At 42.5% G+C, this 27464-nt stretch overlaps 1 protein-coding gene across 3 annotated transcripts; it reads left to right on the top strand.

The window, feature by feature from the left end:
* PDPN (podoplanin) lies at window positions 1-27224 on the top strand. Of its 3 annotated transcripts, none has more exons than XM_054009336.1 (6): window positions 2-352; window positions 15246-15325; window positions 16533-16662; window positions 20382-20420; window positions 21151-21262; window positions 25949-27224. In XM_054009336.1, exons 1-6 carry the CDS (start codon window positions 283-285, stop codon window positions 25953-25955), a joined length of 438 nt encoding a protein of 145 aa, XP_053865311.1. In that variant the 5' UTR covers window positions 2-282; the 3' UTR covers window positions 25956-27224. The 3 variants fall into 3 exon arrangements, with proteins under 3 accessions (XP_053865313.1, XP_053865311.1, XP_053865314.1); XM_054009339.1 differs by having other exon boundaries at window positions 3-352; window positions 21151-21256; XM_054009338.1 differs by lacking the exon at window positions 25949-27224 and having other exon boundaries at window positions 1-352; window positions 21151-21266.
* Window positions 27225-27464: the final 240 nt, after the last annotated feature.

Here is a 27464-nt window from a genome sequence, read left to right as displayed (position 1 = left end):
GACTCTTTTTTCAAGACCACCTTAGATAGCCTCCCACCCCTGAGTTAACAAAAAATGCTGACTCCATTCTCAATTACTTTTCTTTAGCTATATAGTTATCACTCTGGGAAAACCTACCCCTCTAGCTACTGCAGTGAAAGGAATATTTGGAACCCCAAAGTTTTTCCAAAGTGATTTCTGCTTGTGATTTCAACTTTCTCCCAGGCTGTCTCTAAAATAATCAGAATTTGGAATAGTTTGATCCCAGGATTGGAAACCTATTCTCTAACAGAACTACCAAAGATGTTTATTCAAACTCAACTCCTCATCTTCCTCCTAGGGAGCATGCCCTCCAGGGCATTTGCTGAAGAAGGTAAGAAGAATCCTATGATGAAATTATTTCCAATGATTTGTTGTAATTAACACAGATTGTGTTGTTCTTATTCATTTGCAGTGGGACAGGTCTGTGTTGTTTATTAAGCCCTCCCTTTTGAATTCTTAAAGCCACTGTTGAGTGAGTGTCTAACATGAGAGTGACACGTCCAAGTTTTCAAACTGGTAAAGTTTACTGAGTGTTCAAAACCAGTTTTTGTGCATGTTGCCTTTTACACAGGAATGCAAGGCAGTGGGAACTATTATAAGCACTCAGTGAAAGCATTACATCAACAGCCCTTGAAAATGTCTCCAATTTTACCATGTACTTTGTGCAAGAGGATACTGTCAGCAATGATTTCGTGTAACTGAAATTAAACTGTGGAACCTTTGATACCAAAGTGATTTTTATTCAAAGAACAAATTATTTGTAAGCAGATTGCACTGTATAGTTCGGTGCACTGTAGCAATGGAGGACTTTCACACTCCTCTTTCAAAGGGGCTTTGCTAATGCTAACTTCACTAGAAGCATGTTTGACTGTATTTCCATTTAAACAAGTATTGTGACAGTTCTTAAGGAAATTGATGAAATGGCAAAAATTATTGATTAAGATAGGTTCTAAGCAAATGTAACTAGACTCTGAAATGTGCTCCGTGCCTGCTCAGGGGGAGTACATTTTGCAAACTATGTCTTTTGAATGTTAGGTATTAGAAGCATGAAATACTCTGCATTCTTAGAGTTCTTGGATTTTTTTATCCAGCTAAAATGTATAGGGGTAGATCTGATCCACTTACACTAAATAGTACCTTTAGTCCATGATGAGTCACATTGAAACTGAGTAATGTGCTATTCAATATAAATCAAGATATCAGAATCTGGCCAACAGGCAATTAACATCAATGGGGTTGCAGTGTGTAATATAGCGGGCTTTTGCCAACAGAATTCTGCATGACAGGATAAAATGTGTTAATAGTGCCCAGAATTTTCAAAAGCAGAAAATTATTTTGCAAGCTTTTGCTTTTGGGAAGCTACTTAAGATATTGGACCAGATCCTCCGTTCTGTTGGAATTTGTGGAGCTATGTCAGCTGCAGACCTATCCCACTGACTGTCACTGGAACTGCCGGTGCCCAGCACCTCCGAAAATCAGGCTCAAGGTGTCTTGAGTTGGGCTTCCAAACTTTACAGCCACCCAAAGTCAGTGGACACGTTTGAAAACGTTTGCCTATTCCATTTTGTGTTCCCCAAGATAAGCACATTTGGCTCAAATCCCCATTACCCTGCACCTCCTCGTATACATCGGTGCAAAGTGTCAAATGGTATTTTTCTGCTTTAGCATCATTTTACATTGGTTTTTGTACTTATTTTTCACCGGTATAAATGACTACCCAAGCAGCAGAGAAATGGTGAATCCGCCCAGCGCTGCTGTCCAATTTTAAATGCACCAGAATATCCAGCTGTGAAAAATGAAGCAGGCAGATATGTAATTGCTGTCTGTAATTACTGTAACCAGTTTTGGGAATGTCAGAACTGCAGCTGAAAGAGGGCTTTTTTAGTTGTTTAAGAAAGGAAAAAACCCTTACTTTCCCTGAGCGCTGACGCAAGGAGTGTGGCTGCGACAGAGTGGGTGTTGTGCCCATCTCCACTGAATGAGTCACAACACTACAGTTCAAACTGTGTTAGCCAGAAACATGTTTGAACACAGCTCTTGCTGGCAAAATGCTAACATGGTTTTCTTGGGCAGCTTGGATAGAGCTGAACTCTGGTGACCTCTGTTAGAAGTTGGTTTACAGAACCGTGCTATAGACTGGGGAGCTCTTTAATAGTCTAATCTGTCGTCTATTTGGGGTTAAGATTTTTGAGACATACAATTCCATGTGGGTGCAGCACCAACATTGGTCAAATCTGTGTCTGGTGTAGTATAAACAAGACTCAGATGGGCATTTGTACCACTGTGTCATTTAACTTGTACCCATTAGTGATTATGGATAAACAAATCCCACAGGACTAATACAATTTCCTTGGCCAATAGAAACTAAGCTGATTTTTTTTGCACTGTGTTAGGCAGAGTTGTGTCTAAACATAATTATTCTGACCTAAATTATCTCAACCTCTGGGCCTGCAAAACTGGCAGGAGATTTTGTGGAAAGGGACTTTCCTTGTAAGATTTCTGGTACTTCTTGCTTCCGCTTAAACTAGAAATAAACCTGGCATTGTCTCTTAGTGGCATTTTGGCCTTTCCATTTCTGGACCTAGACAGAATCTGGAAGGGCAGGTTCGGTTTGAGTTTGGGACAAAGTTTTAGAAAGATTCTTATAATATCTTCCCCCAAACTACTTAGTGCTTCATATACCCAACCCAAGACCTCTTCTGCTCCTGGCAATATTCCCCTCCTATACTGGTATTCCATATGAACCACTCTACCATCGAAGCAGGTTGGCAGTATCAGCTACTTCCAAGTCTCTGAGTCTTAGCCAAAGTCAGATGTGCACAAAGCATCTGGGGCACTTGTGAGCCAACAAGCCTTTAAGACACATGATTTAAAGACAGCAGCCAGTGCAGATCGACCAATGGGGAACATCAGCAAAGGTACAAATAGTTTTGTGAGGAAAATCTGTGAATCCTATGGGAACAGCCAATACTACAGAAACATTCTCAGCCCATGGATGCTAGGGTGTGTCTGCATTTCAAGATGGAAGTGTAAATTCCAGCGTGAAGAGACATAAATGTGCTAGCTTGAGAGAGGGAAGCTGTGGCAGCGCAAGTGGCAGGAGGAGTACATACCTAGCATCTTGAACAGGTACATACTTGGCATGGCTAACCGCTCCCACTGCTCACACAGTGCAGCTACACTCTGCTTCCAGCGAGCTTGCGTGAGAATGTCTCCATGAGCTGGAATTTACACCTTCATCTTGAAGTGTAAACGTACTCTTAATCTACAACATGGCCCACAATGAACAAAGAGCTATGTGAACTTTTCCTTTGGCCTTTGTGTCTATCTTAGTATCGGGGGGAAAATTCCCAAATCGGTTAAAAAATAGTCTTCCAGGGGATATCAGCCCTCATTGCAGAGAATGGACATTGTTTGCTTTGTTCTCCAATCAAGTTCTCCAAGTTAGTTAAAAGAAAATGAAAATTAAGTCCTTGAGTCTGTGTAACCTCACTGGTAAAGAAAATCTTCCTGTTTAAAGATCACAGCAGTTCTTTCATTTGCTGAAGGTGCATCGTGAAAGCTGGACACAAAGGCTAGTTCTTGAGCTGGTGTAAAACAGCATAGCTCCACTGGATCCATGGACTTACACCAGCTGAGAATCTGGCCCTAATAATTTACCAGCAAAGATAAACCACTGGCTGGCACCACGGCTGTGTATCAGAGACAAAAAGTACAGTCACAGATTATTATAAACAATTACAGAAAGCTTAGGGCTTGTCTTCACGACCTGCCCAGATCCGCGGGTAGAAATCGATCTCTCGGGGATCGATTTATCGTGTCTCGTCGGGACACGATAATCAATCCCTGAATCGACACGTGTACGCCACCAGCCCAAGTAGGAGTAAGCGCCGTCAACGGGGGAGCCGTGGCGGTCGATTTGCCACCGTCCTCACAGCGGGGTAAGTTGGATCAGATACACCGAATTCAGCTACGCTATTCCCGTAGCGTATCTTAAATTGACACCCCCCTTAGTGTAGACCTAGCCTAAGTCCAGAGCAAACAGGCTGCTGGACTCCACCTCAGCATACTTCCTCCTCCGGACATTGTTTTAAGCAAGCCTGAAACTACACCCTCATACGCCACAGAAATCTCTCTCTCCTCTCTCTCTCTCTCTCTCTCTCCCACACACACACACACACACACACACACACACACACACACACACACAATTAATGCAGCAGAGCTCTCATAGCTGTTTGGGGCACAGCTTGGTACCCAGTGTTTCTCAATGAGATGAAGGGTTGGGAAGAAAGAGGTGGGGGGAAGGTCTCCCAAACAGGAAACAAATGAGAAAACCAGTAACAAACATTTACAATTTATTTCGAACACGATGCCTCAGACGTCTGGCCACAGGGCCTCAGAGGGGACAGCAGTAATGGAACCACACTCATGCTGGCATTGTTTTCTATTGCCTTATACTTTTTCATCTCACAAATACCCAGAGAAGCTTCCTGTTGCTAACAAACTCTGTAACATTCACCGGAAATTACATTTGAAAGACTTTCTGAGGGCAAAAGAGCCTATCCACCACTTCTGTCCCACTTATACCGTTTTACGAGGACTTCAAAAGGCCTTGAGCTAACCCTCTGAAGGGGGTAGATTTCATGCTGAATGCTTTCCAGAAGGGCCTTCATCATTACAAAACCCATCCAGCTACTATGTGTGTGAGACAGAATCTATATGGGTGTGTCTTGCTGACTACCTGGAGAGGTACATCATGAATAGTAATAAATCTTTGTGAAAGCCAAGGAGACAGCATAACTGAAGGTTTAAAGCCCAGATGACTCGAAAGGTCTTTTTCCAGCTCTAACTCTATAAGGAGTATATTGTAAAGAACTATCCTGAAATGGCAGGTGGTGAACTAATCAACACTATTGGTCTTTCTCCTGACATCTTTGGTTCTACGGCTGGTTTTCTGCTGCAAAATAAAAAAAGCTGTAATCTCTGAATAGTAAAGAGTCATTTTCCCTCCCTTGGCTTTGCCTCATATTCATTTACATGACAATAGTTCTCCAGAACTCTAGTCATTTCCCCTTGCATCTGCCCCAGTTAGAATATTACTTAATTTTGCAGGCATCCTTTATATGAGCAAAGTTAAGTGCAGTATTGGAAAGCTCAGAGGATTTATTTAGAATCAGCTGTTTCTTTGCTAGCTGGCCGTGCAGGATCAGACTCAGAGATGGAAAAGTGCCGGCCTTGTTCCTCTGGCTAGACCAGTCAAGGCACCAGAAACCATCTGCTGCAGGGTGTGGTGGCCAGATACACCAGCCACAGGAAATGTTTCTGACAGTTCAGCAAAATGTTGTCATGCAGCATGAACCACATGGAGCGGCTGGACGACAAAGCACGTTGCAACATAAATCAGGCCCCAACTGGATCCCGTACTGTGCACCAGGAGCTTGCTTTCAACAGGAAGATGCTTTCTTAGGTTCACAGTGTTCCCCATTCACCTGCCTTCAGTGCCAAAAAACCAGACCGCAAGTCCATATGTCAGGGCATGTATTGGGCACCAGCCTCAGGCACTCCAGGGTTTATTTGACACAGACTGCCTCTTCCTAAATAACAAAAACAAAATCAGGGCAGCACCTTTCAAAATGTCACTGCACAGCCACATGTCATGCCATGATTTTCAGTCGCAAACTACCATAAGAAAAAAGAGCCCACAGCACTCTGAAAATAGCCACGCAATGCTTCCAAATAGTCCGCTGTTGCCCCTCTCAGGATTTTACTCTGAGTTTCATGATATTTTATATTTTTGTTAAAGCCTGAGCTGCTGGAGTCATGTGTGTAAGTGAGAACTACAGCTTCATTTTTAAAAAGTCATTTCCTAGTTGCAGATTCAGAACTCAAACAATAAGGGACAAAAGTGGGTCCATACCCAGGGATTTGAATCTCAGACTCATGGGGGTTAGATCTGTGCTAAGATATATATAGGGATCACTTTGCTCACTACCAAATGGCAATCGTCTCTGGAGTAGAATGAATGAGCTGCATATTACACACATTAACACTATGAACGCAATAGTTTACGGCAAGAAGTGAAGAACGCTGTCTCCAAAGGGGAATTTCAGCATGGAGAATGTAGTTACTCCAGGTGGAATTTGGTCTGGACACTTAGGTTAATACACCCATTGTTATAAACAATGCCATAGGGTCTTTAACAGCCATAGGTGCTCAGGAAGTCTCCCTTCCAAGTACTTACCTAATACTTCTTTTGAGGTTTGGATACAGTTAATCAAATTGAAAGTTCCATTTTTTCAGCATGAACTAAATCTGTGGTAGCATTCATAAACTGCATTGTCTGCAAAGTAGGCTACCACATAATATTTAATTATGACATGACAAGATGGAGAACTGGTGGTTTGGCTTCGATTGAAATAAGCACTCAGTTAGCCCATAATAGTGGGTTATATGGCCTATATGAAGATTTCACCATGGCACTACTGGGGGTATTATTAGACACAAATAGATTTTCCTTGGTCTAACTTTCTGATCCCACATCATTGGTGGTGGCTTCTCTCAAACTTCCATCTTTGATGCCTCCCAGACTTAGCCCTCTGGTAAAGAACATTTTAAATAAGAAGTGACTTTGCTCCTAAAATCTGAGAATAAACCCTAAGCACCAAATTCGTCTGATGTCATAATGGAGATGACTAAGCCAGCAGAGAATTTGGCCCTACCGGAAGCATGATGAGCAGTAAGGACGACATTAGCCATATTGTAGAACAAATGCGGCACTAAATTTTCTAGTACAGCCCAGTTCTTAAACAGCTCCGTTAAGTGGAAAGGTGTTTCCTCTTCCTTAATTGCATAATTTTCATGCCACACAATGACACAGCCTAAGCTAAAAATTAATATGTACATTCATAAAACTTAATATATCTTGCAATAACCATTTTAATACAAGAAGCGACATGCCAGCATTGCTCCTTTAAATTAAATGTACAAAGCGCTAAATAGAATTGCAAGGCCTCCCTCTGGCTTTAGTTCTATGCACATAACAAAGAGCAGAAGCTGGCCCCAGACCTTTGGCAAAACTATCCAAGCAATATTTTGGAGAGTGGCATGGTGAATATACTGCTTCCCATCTTGGAATCATGTACAGGTTTCTTTGCTGCTATATTTGGCTGAGAATGCCACAGTTGTATCCCGCAATATTTTTTCAAAAGAAATTTTTATTGACCATAAGGTCTTTCCTTCCAGAAGCAAAAACCAGGGTAGTTTAGCTTCAGCAACATATGACTCAGCAACTAATGGGATAATCTGCCAGTTTTGCCACTTCCACTAGTTTCGTAAATAGGATTTTTCAGGCATCTAAAAGTTACAGTCTTTTGAATATTAACAAGAACTTTATGTGTGGAGTGAAGTTCGAGACCATGGAAGTTGTGAAGCAGGTGACCAGTTTGCATCCAGAGCTAAACCTAGAGGTTGTGAAATGCCACCAAAACCAAAATAAAAGAAACTGGTGAGTTTTGCATAGCTCTAGTTGCAAATAATGTTCTTCGAAAGCTCCTATTTTCCCTCCACTTGTTCCTAATCAATCTTGTACTAGTTTGTATCCAATAGGTAGCAATTACTTTGGGGATGGAAAGAAGCCAGGTTTCCTCCAAGCTTAGGGTAGCATGTGTAGATGGCTGTCCCTTGGCTTTCATGAAAATCTATACTCTGTGTGATGCAGTGTGGACAGCACCTCCCATTGTTTCCTGATGTGACGTATGGAAGCTTGATAGGACTTGACATGGTGAATGCACATGTTACTTTACATTACAACATAGAGTAGGTATAGAAGATATTCGTATATGGTGGATCAGTTCCCAGATACTAGAGGAGGAGGAGGGTTCCCACAGACAGCATTATTTCATAGGGCTTCAGTAATTTATATCAACCCTTTAACTTTACGAATATAGATTTGGGACATTACTCAAAATGGAGTAATTACATTACAGATGGTGTAGATAACAGTACTGCTGGGCTGATATGTTAACTACCTCCAGTCTACTACCTCTGTAATGGGAAAGGCATGACATGCTGTATATGAGACATCCCTAAGAAATGTACAGTTATGATCAGCTTTTAATCCAAGCATGGTACTTGGGCAACACCTGAGTACAGCTGCTGCAAAATAGCAATATCAATGGAAATTGTGTGGGGAAGTCATGAAACACCGTCACCTGTCTAGTTCTTTGCAGGTATCAAGCCTTTACTTCTTCTGGTGAATAGAATACCATGTCCATTATACGACAAAAATCTGCTTCTGGTATCTCCTACCAAAACTGACAGTGGGTTTCTGATCGGAAAAGGAGCATTCATATAAACATACGCATTGACCTTAATCTGAAATCTCAGGGCTCTGCACACGATACATCTACAGGTCCATATACAGACTCTATATAAGCAGGTGCAACTTGGATTGAAATCAAGGGAGTTGTACCCATTTCTGTTAGGTTTGAATTTGGCCCCCAGACTTTGAAACAACCCACCGTACCTGGGTCAATCAGTGTTGGCATCTGAGGCACACTCACTGGTTCAATTACATTTAAAATTCAAGTTGCTTTGACCCTGACAAATGCTCTGTTTTTAAATCCTGAGAGTTCGTCACTAGGTAATGATTGCTGATTTCAATTAATGAATGTGAATAAAGTAACTTGAATTCTAAGGTGCAGTGACCCACTGACTGTTTTCTGAGTGACCAAGGTAAATTGTTTGAAAGGAGTGTATTCTCCTTTATATATAGTTGGTCATACACAGTCTCATGTTTTATTATGTCAGCATATGATGTGAATAAATCCATGCTACGCACACGCAAAAAAACCAGAATTCTTCTTTTCAGATTGTATATTCTGTACTTGGACAGAGAAAAAAACATTGAAAAGCCTCTTCCAATTTTTGTTAAGGTGGATTCTTTAACTGCTTTTACCTAAATATTCCCATTACTGACAGGGAGTGAAACTCACCATATGAAGCGGGGCAGCCCAAAGTCTACTCACCATTTATATCCTATTTAAACCCTATTTTGAGGGCTGAGGTGGGGCACAGGCTGTGTGTTGGCTTTGCACACAGGAGTCTCATTCACTCAGGCTGCAGGGAAAGTCAAAAGGTGGTATCTTCTGTCTTCTAAAGCTTCTTTGTTTTTCTTGGAGATACCTGAGAGACATGCTAACTGACAACTGTCATGCAACTCCTGCTCATTCTGTTGACCTACACAACAGGCCTACTTTGAAAGTAATCATAAGAGGCTTTTCCAGGAGGTTGTCACACCATGATAAAAGTGAGCCATGAGCTCATCTTTACAGATGTGGGCCATGGGATGTATAAGCATTTGAAATATTTTCAAAGCAATACTGAGCTTTCAAAGGCATTGTGTCTTGTTGTGGTGTGAGACGTTGCAACCCAATAGCAGTTGGGGGCTGTGAACTGGAATGCACCCCGTGAGAATTTGGCAATGCACAATGCACTGATTAATCCACATCTGCACCAATCGACAACTGAAATAACAATGATAAGAGATGAGGCAGTGGTAGGAAGGAGTCATGGTTCCAAAGGGGAATGTTATGTTTACAAACTGCTCAGAAATAATAACAGAAACGTATGTCGAACTGAACTGCTGCTTTCTGCGGTGTCAACCTAAAATCTGGATCAGCCTGGGTGAAATTTAAATCTGTACACACGGTCAGTAATGGACCAAGCCCATGCACTACTTAAGTCCCAATTAAGCCCCCTTTTGAAGACTTAAGGGATGAATGGGCTTTGTGCTGAACACTTGCATGGGGTGAATTTCACTCCCAGTGAAGACAGTTTCCCCCCGGATTTGTTCAAATAATATTTTAAACTTTGGAAAGCTTGAAGGTGAAATCAGATTCACATTTTTTCCTCTCCTGTGTGTTTACATTGGTTTGTAATCAAAAGATTACTTGTTAGTCAGACTACACATGCTGGTTTATTATTGTAAGAGCACTTGCAAGCACTGGGCCTTCTACACTGCTTTTATTACTGGAGAGGTGCTCATAAATACTGGACTGCCCCAGTTACATACGTTTTCTCCATTATGACCCTTGTGATAAAATCCTGGCCCCATAATAGACAATGAAAAAATTCTCATTGACATCAGTGGGGCTGGGATTCCAGGCTTGGTCTTCGCTGACTCAGGGCTTGTCTTCACTACGGAGCTAAATTGGCACTGCTGCAATCGATACAGCGGCATCGATTTAGCGGGTCTAGTGAAGACACGCTCAATCAATGGGAGAGTGCTGTCCCATCGATTTCTGTACTCCGTTGACATAGTGTAGTGAGGACCCCGCAGTAAGTAGATCTAAGCTACGTCGACTTGAGTTATGCTACTAACAACCACCAGTTGTGGTGTAGACCATGCCTCAGATGGAGTTCATTCCTTGTGTACAATAGTATACGTGTGGGAAATGCATTTAACTACATTGGTCACTGTGTATTGAGAATTAGGGTCGACAAACCTACAGAATCTGAAGTTTTGCAAACCTCTGGTTTTTGGGGTCAGAGAACTAATGAGAGTTTACAAACCCTTTTCACTTGCAATTAAAACCCAAAAATGAATAATAGATTTTAAGGCCAGAAGAAACCATTAGATCATTTAATCTGATTCCCTTAAAACACAGGACACAGGATTTCACACAACTTCCAATGTATTGAGCCTAATGTTTGATTATCTGCCAGAAAGGCATCCAGCCTGAATTTGAAGCCATCAAGACACGGAGAATCCACCACTTCCCTTTGTTTGTAGTTTGTTTCAATGGTTAATCACATTCACTGTTACAAAATTATGTTGTATTTCTAATTTGAATTAATCTGTCTTCAGCTTTCAGGGATTGGTTCTTGTTCATAAACCCTTTAGTACTTGATATTTTCTCTCCATAAAGGTACTTATATACCATGATCAAGTCACCTCTTTATCTAATCTAAGATAAAGAGATGGAGCTCTTTCAGGCTGCGCACTATATAAATAACTAATGCAAACATACAGACAAAGACAGATTTCCTACAGTACCTTTGGCATACCAAATTGGATTATTTCACTGCCCCTTATGTCTCACTTTGTGAAGCTCACTAATGCTCTACTTGTTCTGCTGCATTGTTTCCTTTCGGCGCCCATGGTATCAAGTAATTCTTAAGGGCTGAAAGCCGTTGCACCGCCAACCTGCCTCTGGAAATTTCCATTACTTGCATCTGAAGAAGTGAGGTTCTTACCCACGAAAGCTTATGCTCCCAATACTTCTGTTAGTCTTAAAGGTGCCACAGGACCCTCTGTTGCTTTTTACAGATTCAGACTAACACGGCTACCCCTCTGATACTTAACAGAGTAATTAATTTCCTTGAATGGGGTTCTTGTTATGCGTGTAGTGAACTTTTTTCACTTCCCATGTGGGGTTTTCCTCCATTCATTGGTTTTCTCCATCTGTGCTTATTCTATGACCAGTGTATAAGGGATGTTTTTTCAGTTGGGACTGGGATTATAACATTAACTGATCCTCACAAGTTGCGTTGTTGAACTCTCAAGCAGATGTTTCTCGGTTTACACACAGTATATACAGCATCCTAATCCAAATATTGTAATGTAAAGCCATTACTTTGTAAACCCAAAGAGGGCTGAAGACAAAGTATTTTATTCTGTATCTGCATTTAGACTTTTTCTGTTCAGTAACTGGATTTTTCTTTTTAAATATTTGATGTTCGGTAGCCATTTCAGATCTGGAGAAATGCCTTTATTAAATACTTTATGGTTTAGATCTGCTCCAGGGAAACATTTAATATGTATCAGTATTTGCTCTTTTAGAACGTCTTCAAAAATAGAAGAGAAAAATAATCATCAAACACAATTTTTTAAAAATAATTTAGATAGAAAAAGGATTTTTACAGTATTTTCCGACACAAGAATGATATGATTAGATTATAAGATCACTGGGCCAGCTCTTTTTTTGTTATGTGAATACAATACCTAGTAGGGATGTAAATACCGGTAAAAAGTTAACTGTTTAAGCGATTAAAAATATTTCGTTTAAATGGTTAACTGATCTGGCGCGGCTGGGGCGGCTCCAGTTGGGCGGGGTGGGTAGGGCCGCTCCGGCTTGGCGGCAGTGCTCCGGTCACTCTGGCCAGGCAGCGTGGCTGGGGCCACTGGGGTCAGTGGACCAGCCAGCGCGGGGCTGCTGGGGTTGGCCGGCTGGCCGGCCGACGGGTTAACGGTTAAGGCGAGTTAACCAGTAAGACTAATGCTTACCAGTTAACCGGTTAACATTTTACATCCCTAGTGCCTAGTGCAATGGAGCCCTGATCTTTGATTGGTTGAGGTGCGACCACAATACAAATAATAATATACACTACTCCTTAATACCCTGGCTCACCAGAAACAAGTAGTAAGCAATCCTTCATTCATCAACAGCAAATAGATCTCAGGAGGAAAATAATACTTCCATTTAGAATAAAGAGATAAGTAAGGAGATGGATAATGGGCTATACAGTCTTTCGTATGTAAGATGCAAGTTCAAATTCACCCTGGTAGTGACTGAAAGCTGTTACCCTTGATGGCTGACTGGGGTCCGTGTGAAACTGCTTCAGTGCTTTTGAGCCACTTCCCAGTGGACATCATGGAAAACTACGGCAATTCGTGCACATATGAACTGTCTGAGCAGGGAGACCAGTCAGGACTGAAGTAGTCCATCTTTCAGATCCAATTTTTCAGAAGTGACTAGTGATTTTAGTTGCCTCAAATTTTAGGTGTGCAAAATGAAACATCGGCAAGGGGCCTGATTTGCAGCAGATGGGTCCTCTGCACTTTCTGAAAATCAAGGCCTTTAAATTGTCTCTCTAGAGGAAGTTTGCATGGCTGCTTCCCTGCTGTTCTTGTTCTGGACATTTATATAGGAATTTAGGTCAACGTGTTCCAAACTGAGTGTCTAACAGTAGGGTCCTAAATCCATATTCAGGCACCTAAATAGAATCTGTGGGCCTATATTTAGGCTCCTAAATCTATATTTGGACTTCTAAACAGAAACTTCTATATGTGCCTAAATATGGACTTAGAAACCTAACTTTAGATTCTCACATTTCAAAATCTTGGAATAAATCCTCATGGCTGTCAAGGCATTATACATTCATATACAATGTAATAAAGAAACAATAGTGTGTACATTAAATCAACTGTTCTATAAAACCATTTCATGGGAGAGGGAGAATAAAGCAATAACCCCCTAATGTCAGGCACACAAGACATGAGGCTGCTATTAAGATAATCCAATAATAATTGGGGCAAATGATTTCCCCCTAAATAAAATATTAAAACTATGTGGTAAGCCCTGCTTGCTATAAGCCCCGTGAATAGCTTCCCTCTTTGCTCACATGCAAAGCACTGCAAATATATCACTTGCCACTTTGTAAATCACACTGGGACATGAAAGGTACTGAATAAAACAATTCTATTCATTAAACATATTGCAGGAATACTGTGGAATAGAAACTACCCAATGAGGGAAGCAAAAAATCAGATACTGATTGTTCAGAATACTCTGATTATTAACAGGGGTGGTTTTCAGATTTTTGAGCCCCTTGGTCAGGTTAATTTTGGGTGAACCAATTCTCTGTATTTTCCTCTGCCACAATCCCTTTCTTTTTTCATGCCCTCTTCAGTCAATGCATTTATCCAACATCAGTCCTATGTCAAATCTGGGCCTGTCAGACAAGCTGGTGTACAGGGTATACACCATACCTGTGGTGTTCCATAAGCACCTCTTTTGATTAAACTACATATGTCTTGGTAAGAAAAAACTAAGGCCAACTGTTCCAAAACTTGCATTTTTCCAGTATGGCACCAACATCCATACTTAGGTCCCACTGATTTCAATAGGACTCCTCGTGTGCTTAAAGATACATAAATGCTTAAGTGCTTTCCTGGATCAGGGCGTTGGTACCTCAGTAGGTAGCGTGGTTTTCAGAGACGTGAGTACCAACAGCTCCCATTGAATTCAAGCCTTAAAACTTTGTACATTTGAAGCTTTGACACTGCCTACCCTTCCAAAAATCATTAGAAATAAATGATGAGTACTATGGGAAAAACTAGAGTTACAAAGACATTACTAACGTTGGGGGCTCAGAATTTCACCTATTTTTTTCTCTTTGATCTCTACCATTTTGCATCAGAAAGGCCTGAAACTCTGAATATTGCTGGTATTCGAAGCCTTGAGCTGAGAGTTTCAAGAGGAGATGGGGATGCTCAGCATCTTATAGGCCTGGACCATTATTTTGCTTTCTGTACAAAATCAGATGTTAAGTTGATTTGAAGTCTATAGGGTGACAGATAAATTGTTTGAATATCATCGCTACGGCGTTCCATTGCGGTTTAGTGAAATAGTCAGGACAACTGTCTTAATTAAATTATTTCTTGATAGAGACATTTCTAATAAATGCACTGTAGCCCAGACTGGGGGAATATATATATAGTGCAGTATGTATTCAAGGAAAGAAGAACTGGATATGGAAATCAGTGAGTAATTTAGAGATCACTCCACAGCACTTGAAGAAATTTTGTGTAGAAACCAGATGCACACTGAGCCCCTCCATCAAGTGTTTAATAATGCCAGTCGTGGTAACAGGCAAACCCAGTCTAATTTAGAATTAAACTATATCTGATTTAACTTGCTTCTAGGGACTTGCCTTTGTATTGTCCTTAGTGGGGAAGTGCAAAACCTTCCCAAACACATGCCTTTGAGAGTCCTCTTCACAGTTCAATGCTCTATCACATGAATTCCAATGGCACAACCGAGCAGCTGTTCATTGTTACTTTAAGTCAATCACAGGTGAGTATTGTTTCGGCATCCAGGGACCTCTCTAAAAAGCAAAATCCTACTTCTCACCACGAGTTCCATTTACAGTACCTGGTGGACTCAGCACCTCTGGCCAAAACTATTTAAACATTGTAAATAAAGGACAGCTGATTTCTTGGCTAGGGTACTCAATACAAACCAAAGACTTAGGCCACAACGTTAAACCAAAGTATATTGCTAATATACATGTGTATATTAGCAATATACCGATAGTTTACCTCCACTGCCATATCTACCTATCTCATGTTGAATATACTTAATTTGGAGAATGTTCAATTTAGCCATAATAAGTGACCATCTACTGAATCCCTAACTCATTTTCTGTGTTTCCCTTAGCAAGCACAGTTCCACTGGAATATGACACGATCGATTTCAAAGACAGAAATGACTCAGAGGTTGAAGAAAGGCCAACTCTGGTGGGTGTCTCTTGAACCTGAGGATCTTCAGACCTAGCTGGCACTGTATTCCTTGTCTTCTTGCTTTGTCTTTTGAGCAGTCAGATTTTGAGCTTGTGGCTTTATGGCAATAAGTGATGATTTGTTCCAGAAATAAAGGGTGGCCAAATACCAGTTTTTTGCTTTGCAAAACTTTGGGTGGTGGGAGATGAAGCTGAAAATAATTATAACATTTGCTGAATTTCACAGAATATTCAGGGCTTGCTATGCACTGTCTTATACCAGTTCTGCCCTGGTGTGCCTCCATTGGCTTCGGTGGAGCTGCCCTGATGTTGAACTGATGTAACACAATGGACAAACAAATTTGTAAATTTCTACGACACTGGGTAAAACTCCCCTTTCCCTGCCTCTGCATTGACAATGTTTTGCTGTTAGTGATTGCTGTGGCAAGCAGTTCTAACTTTCAGTTGCATCGACTGTTGTTCCTTTACAGTAAAGTTGAATTAGTGACAATGAACAAAAACCCAATGATCTAATTTTTCCCTTTAGAAACTGATGAACTGCCATATTGTCCTCGATACTGGAAATACTTCCCCACAGCTGCGTTCCTAAAAGCTGGCCTTCATGGTGGACATAGCTTATTACTGATCAGTAATTCAGCATGTGTTTTTCACACTGCAAATCCAGACAGTCAAATATAGACTTATATTATTATTATAAAAACTTGTAAAACACACGACAGCCAAACAGGGCTGCTTCTTTTCTGTCTTTGTTTCACACACTTTTTTTTTGTGTGAAACATAGGGCTTGATTCTCAACTGATCTTGAGCTGGGGATAAAAGGTACCTGGTTGTGGCTCCCTGATCATGTGGCTGCTTCTGGCCCAGTCCTGGGGTAGAATTAAGCAGCCTAGGGATTGCTGGACTGCAGCACGGTCACACTTCATCCCCATCAAGCCATAGACAGGAGGATCTGCAGGCGATTGCATAGGAGATGGCTATCCTTTCTATATGCCCACAGGGGACTCCCTCAAACTAGGACAATAGGATACCTTTTCAGTCCTTCTTTGCTGCAGGAGTAGAACAAAAAGAGCAGAGCTGACCTCAGAACCCAGACATTGGACTTTATGCAGGCGAGGAAATTAAAGTTCTGCCTTTATATATAAATGTTCAAGAGATTGGGTCTTACCTTGTCTTGCTCTTTCTCTTTTTACATTCACTCCTCCCAGTTGCCTACAAGACTGAACACCATAAGAGACTTGTTCCCCTTAGAAGATCTAATAACCACAGAAAGTATGGTCGCTGATAATGAAGACAGTGAGAACTCTACTGATCCGGATGTTGTTGAAAATTCTGAAGGTAGAAGCCTTTACTTGTGATTTTTAGTTTTACTAGACTGTAAGTTATGTTCACTGAGGTTCATGAACCTGTCAAAGCCAAGCTGGGCCCATTCATGGCTTTGCACTGAAATCCCATGAATTCTAGCGGTTGCAACTGAGCTTTGCATATGAGGTTTGTTTCAAAATGGAAAGTCAAAGTGGAACTGGGATGGCATTCGTCTAGCCGCAATATGAAATAGTTCCACAGATCCCTGCAAAGCAAATTTCATACAGTTGTCTGGAACAGCCTGGCCTTGGGCTCTGCTTTTCTAAGTACCTGCAACCCTCCACCTCCCAAACTGCTGTCGCTCACACAAGCAGTTATTGGAGATGTCGCTGTCCCAGGTCTCTCACTGTTCTACCTGGACATTGGAACTGGCTCTATCAGTTGATAAATAAGAAGACATTAAGTTAACTACAGTCCTCAGACAAAATTTCTGTCTTTTGTTGCTGGTTTCTTTCTCTGCTTTTCTATGCTGCAGCAGTTGTATATCCCTGGAAGAAGATCAAACACATTTGTTTAAAAATGTATGTTCTTCTGTCTCCTTACCTGATTCTTTGTCTCTGCTGCCAGTATGGGCATCTCTTGACTTCGTTCATTATTAAATAACAGAAGCAATGGTAACCAACTCTGAATTTTACAGGGGGAGTTTCAGACTCACTTTCTAAATTATGTGTGGGTGATTTGAGATCACTTTCCTCTAGGAAAGAAAGCAGCTATTGTGTTTCATCTACTGGTTGCTACTCAAGTAAGGAGTTAATAACACTGGCTAGAGAAAGAGATTGTACAGACTCTGTACAAACTTCCCACACACAAGCTTTGACAATGCATTGCAGTTCCAATCTGCAACACACTTGTTAGTTTAGGCTTGGTTCTTTATTAAGTAGAGACTGTCACTCATGCCAAATTGTAGCAGATTATGGGGTGGATGCAGGCCAATGACTACTTGGAATTAGTATGTGGTGACCAAATTATCTGGCCCCAAGTTTCTGGAGTTCAAAGGTGTATGCATTAGTTAAGCCAATGCAATATCAAGTTCCTACCATTTTATTTATATACAGAGCCACTTTTTTAATTATCGGAAGAAGGAAAAAATTTGGTATCAGTCAAGTAAGTACAAGACAGTATATACAAAGAATTTCTGTTATTTAGGTCAGAACACCTTTTGTACTAAAAATCTTCCCAGTCTTCAAATTAAAATCTACTTCCCAACAACCATAATAATTGTAGTGTGCACAGTAATGCTCGCTAAACACTTCTATTCAAAGATCTTACAGTGCTTAACATTAATGAACACACAACATCGCATTGCAAGGGGGCTAGTATTATCTTCATTTTACAGATGGGGAAACTGAGGCATAGAGAAGAAAAGTGACTTGCTCAAGGTCATGCAGGACATCAGTAGCAGAACCAGGAATAGAACCTAGATTACTTGCGTCCCCAGCCAGTGCCTTAATCACAAACCATTCTGCCTCATAACAGCTGCCAGCCCTTTATAGGCAATCTCACGTGTCACCTAAAACAGAGAACCCTTCCCTAAATTAGTGCTGTTCAGAATTTAATACCCAAAGAATTGTTTTTTCATAAGGTGCAGCCTGAGACCCACCAATTAACTGCAGCATGATACCCTGAAACTGCATGGGCTTTGAACAGCCTCAAAAGGGTTATCACTGATCTACCCTATTTTTATTGGTACCTTGCATGTTAAAACTAAGAGGAATGAGTAAATGCTCAGGAATTGTGAGAAGGAAAAGTTTGTGCATTATTATAAGCATTTTTAAGTGCCATAAAATATTATGGGTGTGCTGAGCTGTCCTAGCCATCAGTGCCCAGTTTGTGCCAAAGAGCAAAAATATCTTCCCAGTGTCTTACTTTCTCTGTCAAAACACAAACAAAGCCGTCCTAAAAATGACACATTTTCCTTAAAACATTGGCATTGTGTCATAAAGCATCCTACTGCTGCACTGTCAGATTGCAAGCCAATAACACGCTGTGCAGTACAAACTCGGGGGGGGGGAGGAGTAGTTGGCCCCATGGGGTGCAGATACTGTAACAGATATGTTCAGGTCAGACAAGCTCATGGCATCCAAAACAAACTTGCCTTCCTGTCCGGTTAGGCATAAATCTAGAGCAGAATCAAAAACAAATAATGAAAGATTAATGTCTCTGGGCTCAAGCCTCGGTCCAAGTTTGACTAGCCCACATAAGGATCCAATTTAGGAAATAAAATGATATACCAAATAAACTACACTAGTTTTAATATCTGGGACACTGATCACTTCCCTGCCTGTTTGTGGTCCTGATTTTAACCAGGCAGGTGTCACTCTGCAGTTAGGTTGGCTAAGATATTGCTATTATTTATTACACAAAAAATTGTGTTAAAAGAACATTAAGGTTGCAAAGTCAAGCACTCAAAAAGTTAGGAAACACCAGAGTTAAGGTGATCTGTGAGATCTAATTTACAGTGGTTTTACACCAGTGTAGCTCTATTGATTTCAATGGTGCTGATCCTGATTCACACCAATTCAAGATCTCTTTAGTCGGTTTGTCTTTGGGCTGGCCTACACTGACAAGTTAGGTCGACCCGGGGTGAAAAATCCACACCCCCGAGCAACGTAGTTAAACTGACCTAACCCCGGTGTAGACATGGAAGAATTCTTCTGTCAACCTAGTTACCACCTCTGGGGGAGGTGGATTAAGTGTAGTGACAGGGGAAATCCCTCCTGCACTCTAGGGCAGCGGTTCTCAATCCACGGCCCAATTAGCCCACAGCTGCAGCCCAGGTCAGATGTGGGCTACAGGCTGCAGGCTCCGGGCTCCAGGCTGCCCTCCTGTGCAGTGGGCTCCGGGCTGCTGGCTCTCAGCTGTCCTGCTGCAGGGCAGGCTCTGGGCTGCCAGCTCCTGACTGCCGCATGGACCCGCATGGCAGGGCTTGGGGTCTGGGCAGCCGGCTGCTGCCTGGCCCCATGCAACGGGGGCCTGGCAGGATCTGGGGTCCGGGCACCCAGCTACCGCCCGGCCTCATGCAACAGGGTCCCAGCGGGATCCGGGATCCGGGCAGCCAGCTGCCGCCCGGCCCCATGCAATGGGGTCCCAGTGGGACCCGGGGTCCGGGCAGCCGGCTACCGCCCGGCCCCACCCAGCAGGGTCTGGGGTCGGGGTCCTGGCTGCCCCCTGACCCCGCACAGTGTGGGGTCAAGGTCCCCGCGCAGCAGGATCCAGGTCCCTGCCCCTCACCCCACACCCAGCTCTCCGCTCCTGGCCCCACTCTTTGGAGGGATCTCTGGGCGGAGGGTGCTGAGCATAGGGGTTTGTGGGGGGTGTTAGGTGGGGGGCACTGTGGTTCTCAACCTGCGGCCCACAATGATAAATAGGTTGAGAACCGCTGCTGTAGGGAGTATCTACACTGAAGCGCTACAGCTGCAGCTGTGCTGCTGTCGCATTTTACGTGTAGACACAGCCTTAATTTCAGCTGCGAGGTTCAGTCTCTTCACAACTCCTTTCACTCTACACTCTCTGTGTGCTCTCTATTTACACTCACTCCCCAATTAACACCCTATTAAACTGCACACCTGTAGTGGTTTCATTCTCAGACCCATTGGGCTGTAGTTTTTATAACCTCCCCTACAGTGTGACATCATGGCATGAAGACATAACAGTCACCGTATTAAAAAGTTATTTTGTTTTTTTCTTTCCAGACGAAGTGGGTGGCGAGCCAGGGACTACAGACGAGAAAGGTAAGTAACCAAATTGGTTATAAAAGGAGTAGATGCACTTAAATCCCACATGATATACGGCTATGAACTTTTAAAGGCTTTAAAGGGCCTGTCTCAAAGCCCATTGAAGTAAACGGACAAACTCTCTTTGACTCCAACAGGCCCAAAGAAAGTGAGCAAGGAAACTGCTAAACCTAAATGACATACTTTCAAGTGGTTTGCAGTATTGTTGTAGCCATGTTAGTCCCAAGGTACGAGATAGACAAGGCGGGTGAGGTGAAATCTTTTATTGGACCAACATCTGATGGTGAAAGAGACAAACTTTTGAGCTATACAGAGCTGAGGAAGAACTCTGTGTAAGCTCAAAACCTTGTGTCACCAACCAGTGCTTAATAGGCAATGAAAAAGGTGCCGGGGCTCAAGCAATTTTTTTTTACTTTCATAACTGATGCGGCAAGCCTGGAAGTGCCGGGCTCTGAACTGCCAAGCGTAGAGGTGCCGGGGCTTAGCCCGGCACAAATTAAGCATTATCACCAACAGAGTTTGGTCCAGTTGGACCTGTCATGTCTCTCTAAATCTAAATGACATATTTTACAGTTCACAGGATTCAGGGAAGATTCCCATGGAATCGAATGTGACAAAAATAATTCCATTTTACTACAAAGTATTAGGACCTCTTACTATCCGGCCCCATAGTTATACATGGGTTACGTGGAAAACATGCTAACATCCTATACATTTCCCCACTCAGATGGCCTAGCAACAGTTGCACTGGTTGGAATCATCGTTGGAATCATAATAGCAGTGGGAATCGTTACTGGAATCATCATTGCCGTCGTGAGGAAAATGTCGGGCAGGTACTCGTAAGTAGATTACTAGGCAGGCTTTATGGCTAGAGGCTGCTATATCTCCAGGTTCAGTGACGGACACTTCAAAAGGAGTTTGATTCAAGATCCAATGTAGTCTTTCCATTGACTTCAAAGGGTGGGGGATCAAGCCCAAGGTCTGGATACATTCCAGATACGCAGCCAAACATTCTAGCAGTTTATCTGAACCCCAGGAGAGACTGGAAAGCTCACAGGAACGGGCCCTAATATTTCTAGCAAGTCTACTTTTGGACATAGTGAAACATAGTTTGGGACTGCCCTTTATCGTGGCATTTGGTGCTTTTCATTCCAGTTGTGGCTGGAAAACAGAAGTGAAGGGGGAAGAAGGGAAAGAAATATCTAAGCTTTAAAAAAGTCTGATCAACATCCACTTCCAGATATAAAAGCATAGAACCACAGGGCTAGAAGGGACCACAAGGGCTATCTAGTTTAGCCTCCTGCCAAGATGCAGGATTTGTTGTGTCTAAGCCATCCAAGACAGACGGTTCTCCAGCCTCCTCCAGTGAAGGAGCTTCCACGACCTCCCTAAGCATCGGTTCCATTCTCCTACTGTTCTTACAGTTAGGAAGTTTTTTCTGTGATTTAATCTAAAACTGCTGGGCTGTAGTCTGAATAATTTACTTATTTATTGGTGGTGCTGAGGGAGGGTGTGTCAGTTTCTTTCCTCCACTCCTCCAACTGGGTCATCTACAATCCTTAATCATTTATACAGTAGAGACACAGTTAGTCAGGCAGGGGTGAGCAGAGACAAGAAAATGTTCTCATTCGCTGACCTGTTTCTTGTGACAGTCAGTCCCCAGCCAAGGAGCCTTAGGGAATGATAAACTGATGCTGTCAGTTGTTGGAGCAGACTCACCAGAGTGAAAAATCAGACTGAGGCAGTCATCTCTGGAACAGGCCTCTAACTTCTCTTTAATATCTATTCTGTGCAGGTTTCACTCAGTGCATCAACCTGTGGCAGAGTCAACTGCCTCATGCTGGTATCTACACAGGACCAGATTCTACGCTGGGGTTAACTGGCATCGCTCCAGTTCACACCGACTGAGGATCTAGTCCTGTCTCTCAGCTGCAGTGTTTATGAGAACATCAGTACAAATCAAAGGAGACGGACCCAAAGGGCTGTCTCCCTTTAGTCTAGTTTTTTCAATTACATTAAATTATGATCTAAATTTAATACTTTAATTAAGTTTTAAAAACCAATTTAAACTCATTTTAAAGGTATCCCTACTGACAGAATTAGAGCCAAGCTTAGCAGATTCTTGGTCAGAGAGTTTATGAATGAAATTATTCTGGCTGCATATACCAACCAGAAAGATGCAGGTGCAAACACCTATTTAGCTGTATTTGCATGTACTATTCTCTGCAAATTAAGCACACCATTGCACACACACTCTTTGAAAACCTGGCCCTCATAAAAAACAAATAGTAAAGACAATCTTTTTGTTTTGATTTTATTTGCCCTGTTATATGTCTGGCAGACTTCTGAGTCCGGAAAATAATGGGTTCATTCCCCCAAGCTTCCTTTATTTTCTTGAGTTTTTGATTTAAGTAAGCCCAAAGGTCCAAATAAACATTGGCTAAACCCCACCATCTAGATGGTTTTCATCCAAAATCATAAATCAACACAGATCTGCTGAAAAGCTAGTAGAGGCTCATTGCAAGATTTAGGAATCCAGTTTGAGAATTTTGTGTTTACAGTAAAGCCCCCAAATTGGAGAACTTTGCATGACTTTAGGTGCGATTCCAAATTTTTCAGACAATATCAGTTTCTACCTTCATTGAAAGACAGCGAGGCTATATGTGTAGACTGAAGAATTGCAGCACCATCTAGTAATTAGTGCATTAGACTGAAACTGAGGAGGCTGGGGTCATAATCCTGGCTCTGAAATTGATTAGTTGTGGGTCCTTGGGTGCACCACTTACCCTCTTTGTGACTCAGTTTCTCCTTCTGTAAAATGGGGGGTAATAACCATACCTATTCCAGTTAATTAACCGAAGGCAAATCACCCTGTTCCTCATTGTGCTAAGCCTAAGAAAACAGGCTTGGCTTTGTCTGACCCTGTGGAGTTAGGAGAATTCTCAGGAACAGCTCCACAGCCATTACTGCAATCTCAGGCCTGAGGAACAGTCCACAGTCCATTCAGCCCATGTGCTGGCAAGAATGGCTAGTCAGTGGATCCATGTAGTCACAAAAGCCTGGTCCTTCTGCCTCCAAGTGCCCCTGCATCCCCCACCAAGTTCTGCTAGGTCAGTGGTTCTCAAACTTTTGTACTGATGACCTCTTTCATATAGCAAGCCTCTGAGTGCGACCTCCCCTAATAAATTAAAAACACTTTTAAATACATTTAACACCATTATAAATGCTGGAGGCAAAGCGAGGTTTGGAGTGGAGGCTGACAGCTCACAACCCCCCCAGGTAATAACCTCACGACCCTCTGAGGGGTCCTGACCCCCAGTTTGAGAACCTCTGTGCTAGGTAATGGCTCAAATGGAACTTTAATGGAGTTCAGCTCTATACTGCAATTTTGTATCTGGGACTGTGCCTCCTCTCCCCGTATGGCTGTAGAGAAGGAGAGAGGATTTGCCCCTTATGGTTTGTAATGCACATTGAAATTCTCTGACGGAGAGTGCTCTAAGTACTGAGTGTGGTTATTATTTCCTGTTTAATTTATCCAGCAAATATGTTTGCTGTGAAATGGATGTGTACTCAAAGCAAACAGATCCTTTTCATTTCCAATTTCTGCTCCAGTAGAAACAAGGAAACAATATTTCTCTATACATTGTCAATGGAATCTATGCATACTTTCCATCGCCAATATCATAGGTCATTATAATGAAATGCCAATCTGGTTTTAAAGTATTTTAAATGCTCTCCTATCACTTATCATTTAACTGGTATGTGACTGTGTCTGGAGCAGATATTTCAAGTTTCCAGAGACCCTTCAAAATCTCCAGCTCTGGTGGCATCTGCCTCCTTCCTGCTGTTGGAAGACAATCTTCCACATATGGTGGTGTCAAATGGAAACGCTATCCCCTCCAACCCTTGGATGTGCCTCTCAACTTTCTACTGTTCTCTGTTTAATCTCTTCCCTCATGTTACCAATTTACCATTGGGAGAGATAGCGCTACAGAGAGCTACCACCTCTACAATGGGACAATCAATAGTAGAGCTGGAAAAATGATGAGAAGGGGATAAAATTGCAAATATGTCATCAATATTAGGATTCAATTTTTTGTCAGATTTGAGCCATTACACTATGTTAAAACCCATTCATGAATTTGTATAGCTTCAAAACTGGTCTGCATGGTTTGGTTGAACACACCTGCGTCAATGTTTGCAAAGTGCTCAGATACTATGATGACAAGGCCTTCTAAGGAGATAGACAGCGGATAATATTTTCAAAAATGCCTGACACTTGTGCTCATATCATTTAGGCACTTTTGAAAATCCCACCCAGATACGGTGCTCTGGAACAGCACATGTTCTTATAATAAGGTTTAAGGAGGATTTAAGTGGCATTCTGCTGCCACTGCACAGGGGTGAGTTTCACCTTAGGGTGACTCATTTTGAGGCTGGAATACCTAGAGACAACACTGGATGCTGCATAGGCTGTCTTCTGTTCACTTCTGACATTCTTGGAATATATTCTAGTATTGACAAGATATATGAACAGCAAGACCAGCCCATGAGTGCTTTGCAAAACTGAAAGAAGTAAAAATGTATTGAATACTGTCAGGGCCGGCTCTAGGATTTTTGCCGCCCAAAGCAAAAACAATTTTGCCCCATCGCCCCTAAATTAATTATTCCACCCCCGGCCCTGCCTCAACTCCGCCCCTTCCCCAAATCCCCAGCCCTGTCTCCTCCCCCCAGGCTCTCAAGCCTAGGAGGGAGAGAGGGAGGGAGGGGGAGAAGCGGCGCCGCGCCGTGGCCACTCGGAGTCTCCCCCTCCCTCCCAGGTTTGAGAGCCAGGGAGGGAGGGGGAGACTCCGAGTGGCCGCGGTGCGGGCGCCGCTTCTCCCCCTCCCTCCCAGGCTCTCAACTCTGGGACGGAGGGGGAGCAGCGGCGCGCGAAACGGCCGCTCGGGATCTCCCCCTCCCTCCCAGGTTTGAGAGCCTAGGAGGGAGGTTTGAGAGCCTGGGAGGGAGGGGGAGACCCCGAGCCGCCGCGGCGCGCGAAACAGCTGATTCGCGCGCCGCTGCTCCCCCTCCTTCCCAGGTTTGAGAGCCTGGGAGGGAGGGCGAGTAGCGGCGCGCGAATCAGCTGTTTCGCGCGCCCTGGCAGCAGCAGCAGAGGTGAGCTAGGGCGGCCGGGGCACATTTTTAGGGGCGGCATTCTGGCGCCGGCCATGCCGCCCCTAAAAATGTGCCGCCCCAAGCACCAGCTTGTTTTGCTGGTGCCTAGAGCCGGCCCTGAATACTGTATTTGGGGAATGCACTTCACCCTGCTTTAGTAAATGGGCAGCAGAAGCAAGCTGCACTGGTGATAGACAGGCACTGGAGAGAGGAAAATATTAACTGGGAAGGGGAGGAAAGAGGCAGTGGGAAAGGCCGGGAGGAAGAGGTGAGAGATGACAAGAGAGAAGACAGACAATGAATATATTTTCTGACTCTGGGACACAAAATAGTATAACGTCACCCCATTTTTTCACTTCTTTTCACAGGCCCTAAAAATAAGTGAAGAAGGAAATCATGTCGTTTTAAGCCAGAAAATAAAAGTGCTTCCTATTTTACAACTGCTAGAGACTCTGCTCCTGTATCGCTGTGAGAAAATGATCCATGGAAATCGTGAATGCAGAATTCCAAATCCATGGGGACTCCACACAGCTTTCCAGAGGGATGCTTTACAGACTTATCAGAAATGCAACGATTCATAGGACTTTAATAATCAAAAGTATTTAAGAGGAATGAAACAAAAAAAAAAAACATGCTATAGAAAAGAAAAACAACAAGTAAAGCCAAATGCAGCGGAAAGGTGCTTTATTGGTAGTATAAATACAATTGTAGATAGGTGTTAAACCATGCCAAGAAAAAGTCGTCATCTCACATTGCGTCCTATTGGTTCCTCTGAAAAGTTAAATCCAGATTCTTTTCTGTTATAAGCTCACTGTGAAGTCAGAAAGTCTGGTGTATCTATCCTATAGATGTTTAAAACCACCAGTCCTTGTAGGATGTTGATTTACTGAATCTGTATTGTTTAGCAAGGTAAGAAAGTAACTTCATCCTAACAAATCTAGAATTGACTTCAGAGGGAGACAACTGTATTTAAATGATGTAAGCAAATTGCATTCATGGCCTGGCACTTAAATCATTCTGGTAAGGATGCTGCACTTCTATACCGAAAAGCATGGTGGGCCCAGCTGGAACTGACCTACCAACTCATCTCTCTGACTGTTGTGCCAAGACCTTCTGTCTTCTCTGTTGCAGAGATGTGCAGGGATTGGAATACACATCCTAACTTAAGCAGTGCTAGGAAAATACCCATTTTTGATGGGTCATCGTAACCTATTACTCAACAAGAGTTGGATTTGATGTGTAGACGATGTCTGAATCAGTAAATGGCATTCTTTTATACCTTTTTCTTTTTTTTACTTTTCTTTTCTTTTTAACTGTATGGCAGGCTGAGTTTGGCCACACACTGTGCCACATCAGATCACTGCACATATTGATGAGGTGTAACACTTCTCTGGACACAACATAATTTTTACCATGGTATACATGATGCAGTGGGACAGGATGTGACAGATTTCCAAGTAAAAGGCTTTTAAGTTCCAAATGGCTGCAAAATGTCATGTTTTGTAAGGGCCTACTCTGGAATCCACTTCTGCAGAGTGGACTAAACATGCCAACGTTTCCAGATTTGCTCTTCCATTTCCTTTGTCTGCTATGATCTATCATATAGAACTGAGCTTTGGAAATAAAAAACTATGGTGTATCTTATGTCAGATTTTGCAACCATTAGTCTTTATTTTCTTTTATACTATACATCAGGGGTCGGCAACCTTTCAGCAGTGGTGTGCCGAGTCTTCATTTATTCACTCTAATTTAAGGCTTTGCGTGCCGGTAATACATTTTAATGTTTTTTAGACGGTCTCTCTATAAGTCTATAATATATAACCAAACTACTGTTATATGTAAAGTAAAGTAAACAAGGTTTTCAAAATGTTTTAGAAGCTTTAT

Source organism: Malaclemys terrapin, chromosome 19 (genome assembly GCF_027887155.1).
Source record: "Malaclemys terrapin pileata isolate rMalTer1 chromosome 19, rMalTer1.hap1, whole genome shotgun sequence".
NCBI lineage: Eukaryota > Metazoa > Chordata > Testudines > Emydidae > Malaclemys > Malaclemys terrapin.
The sequence above is the reverse complement of the archived record's forward strand: the minus strand, read 5'-3'. Positions and strand labels throughout refer to the sequence as shown.

Coding starts and splice junctions, on each gene's coding strand:
- PDPN (XM_054009336.1), top strand. CDS start 283: ATGTTTATTCAAACTCAACTCCTCATCTTCCTCCTAGGGAGCATGCCC. Junction 353..15,245: donor CAGGGCATTTGCTGAAGAAG/GTAAGAAGAATC, acceptor TGTTTCCCTTAG/CAAGCACAGTTCCACTGGAA. Junction 16,663..20,381: donor TGTTGTTGAAAATTCTGAAG/GTAGAAGCCTTT, acceptor TTTTCTTTCCAG/ACGAAGTGGGTGGCGAGCCA.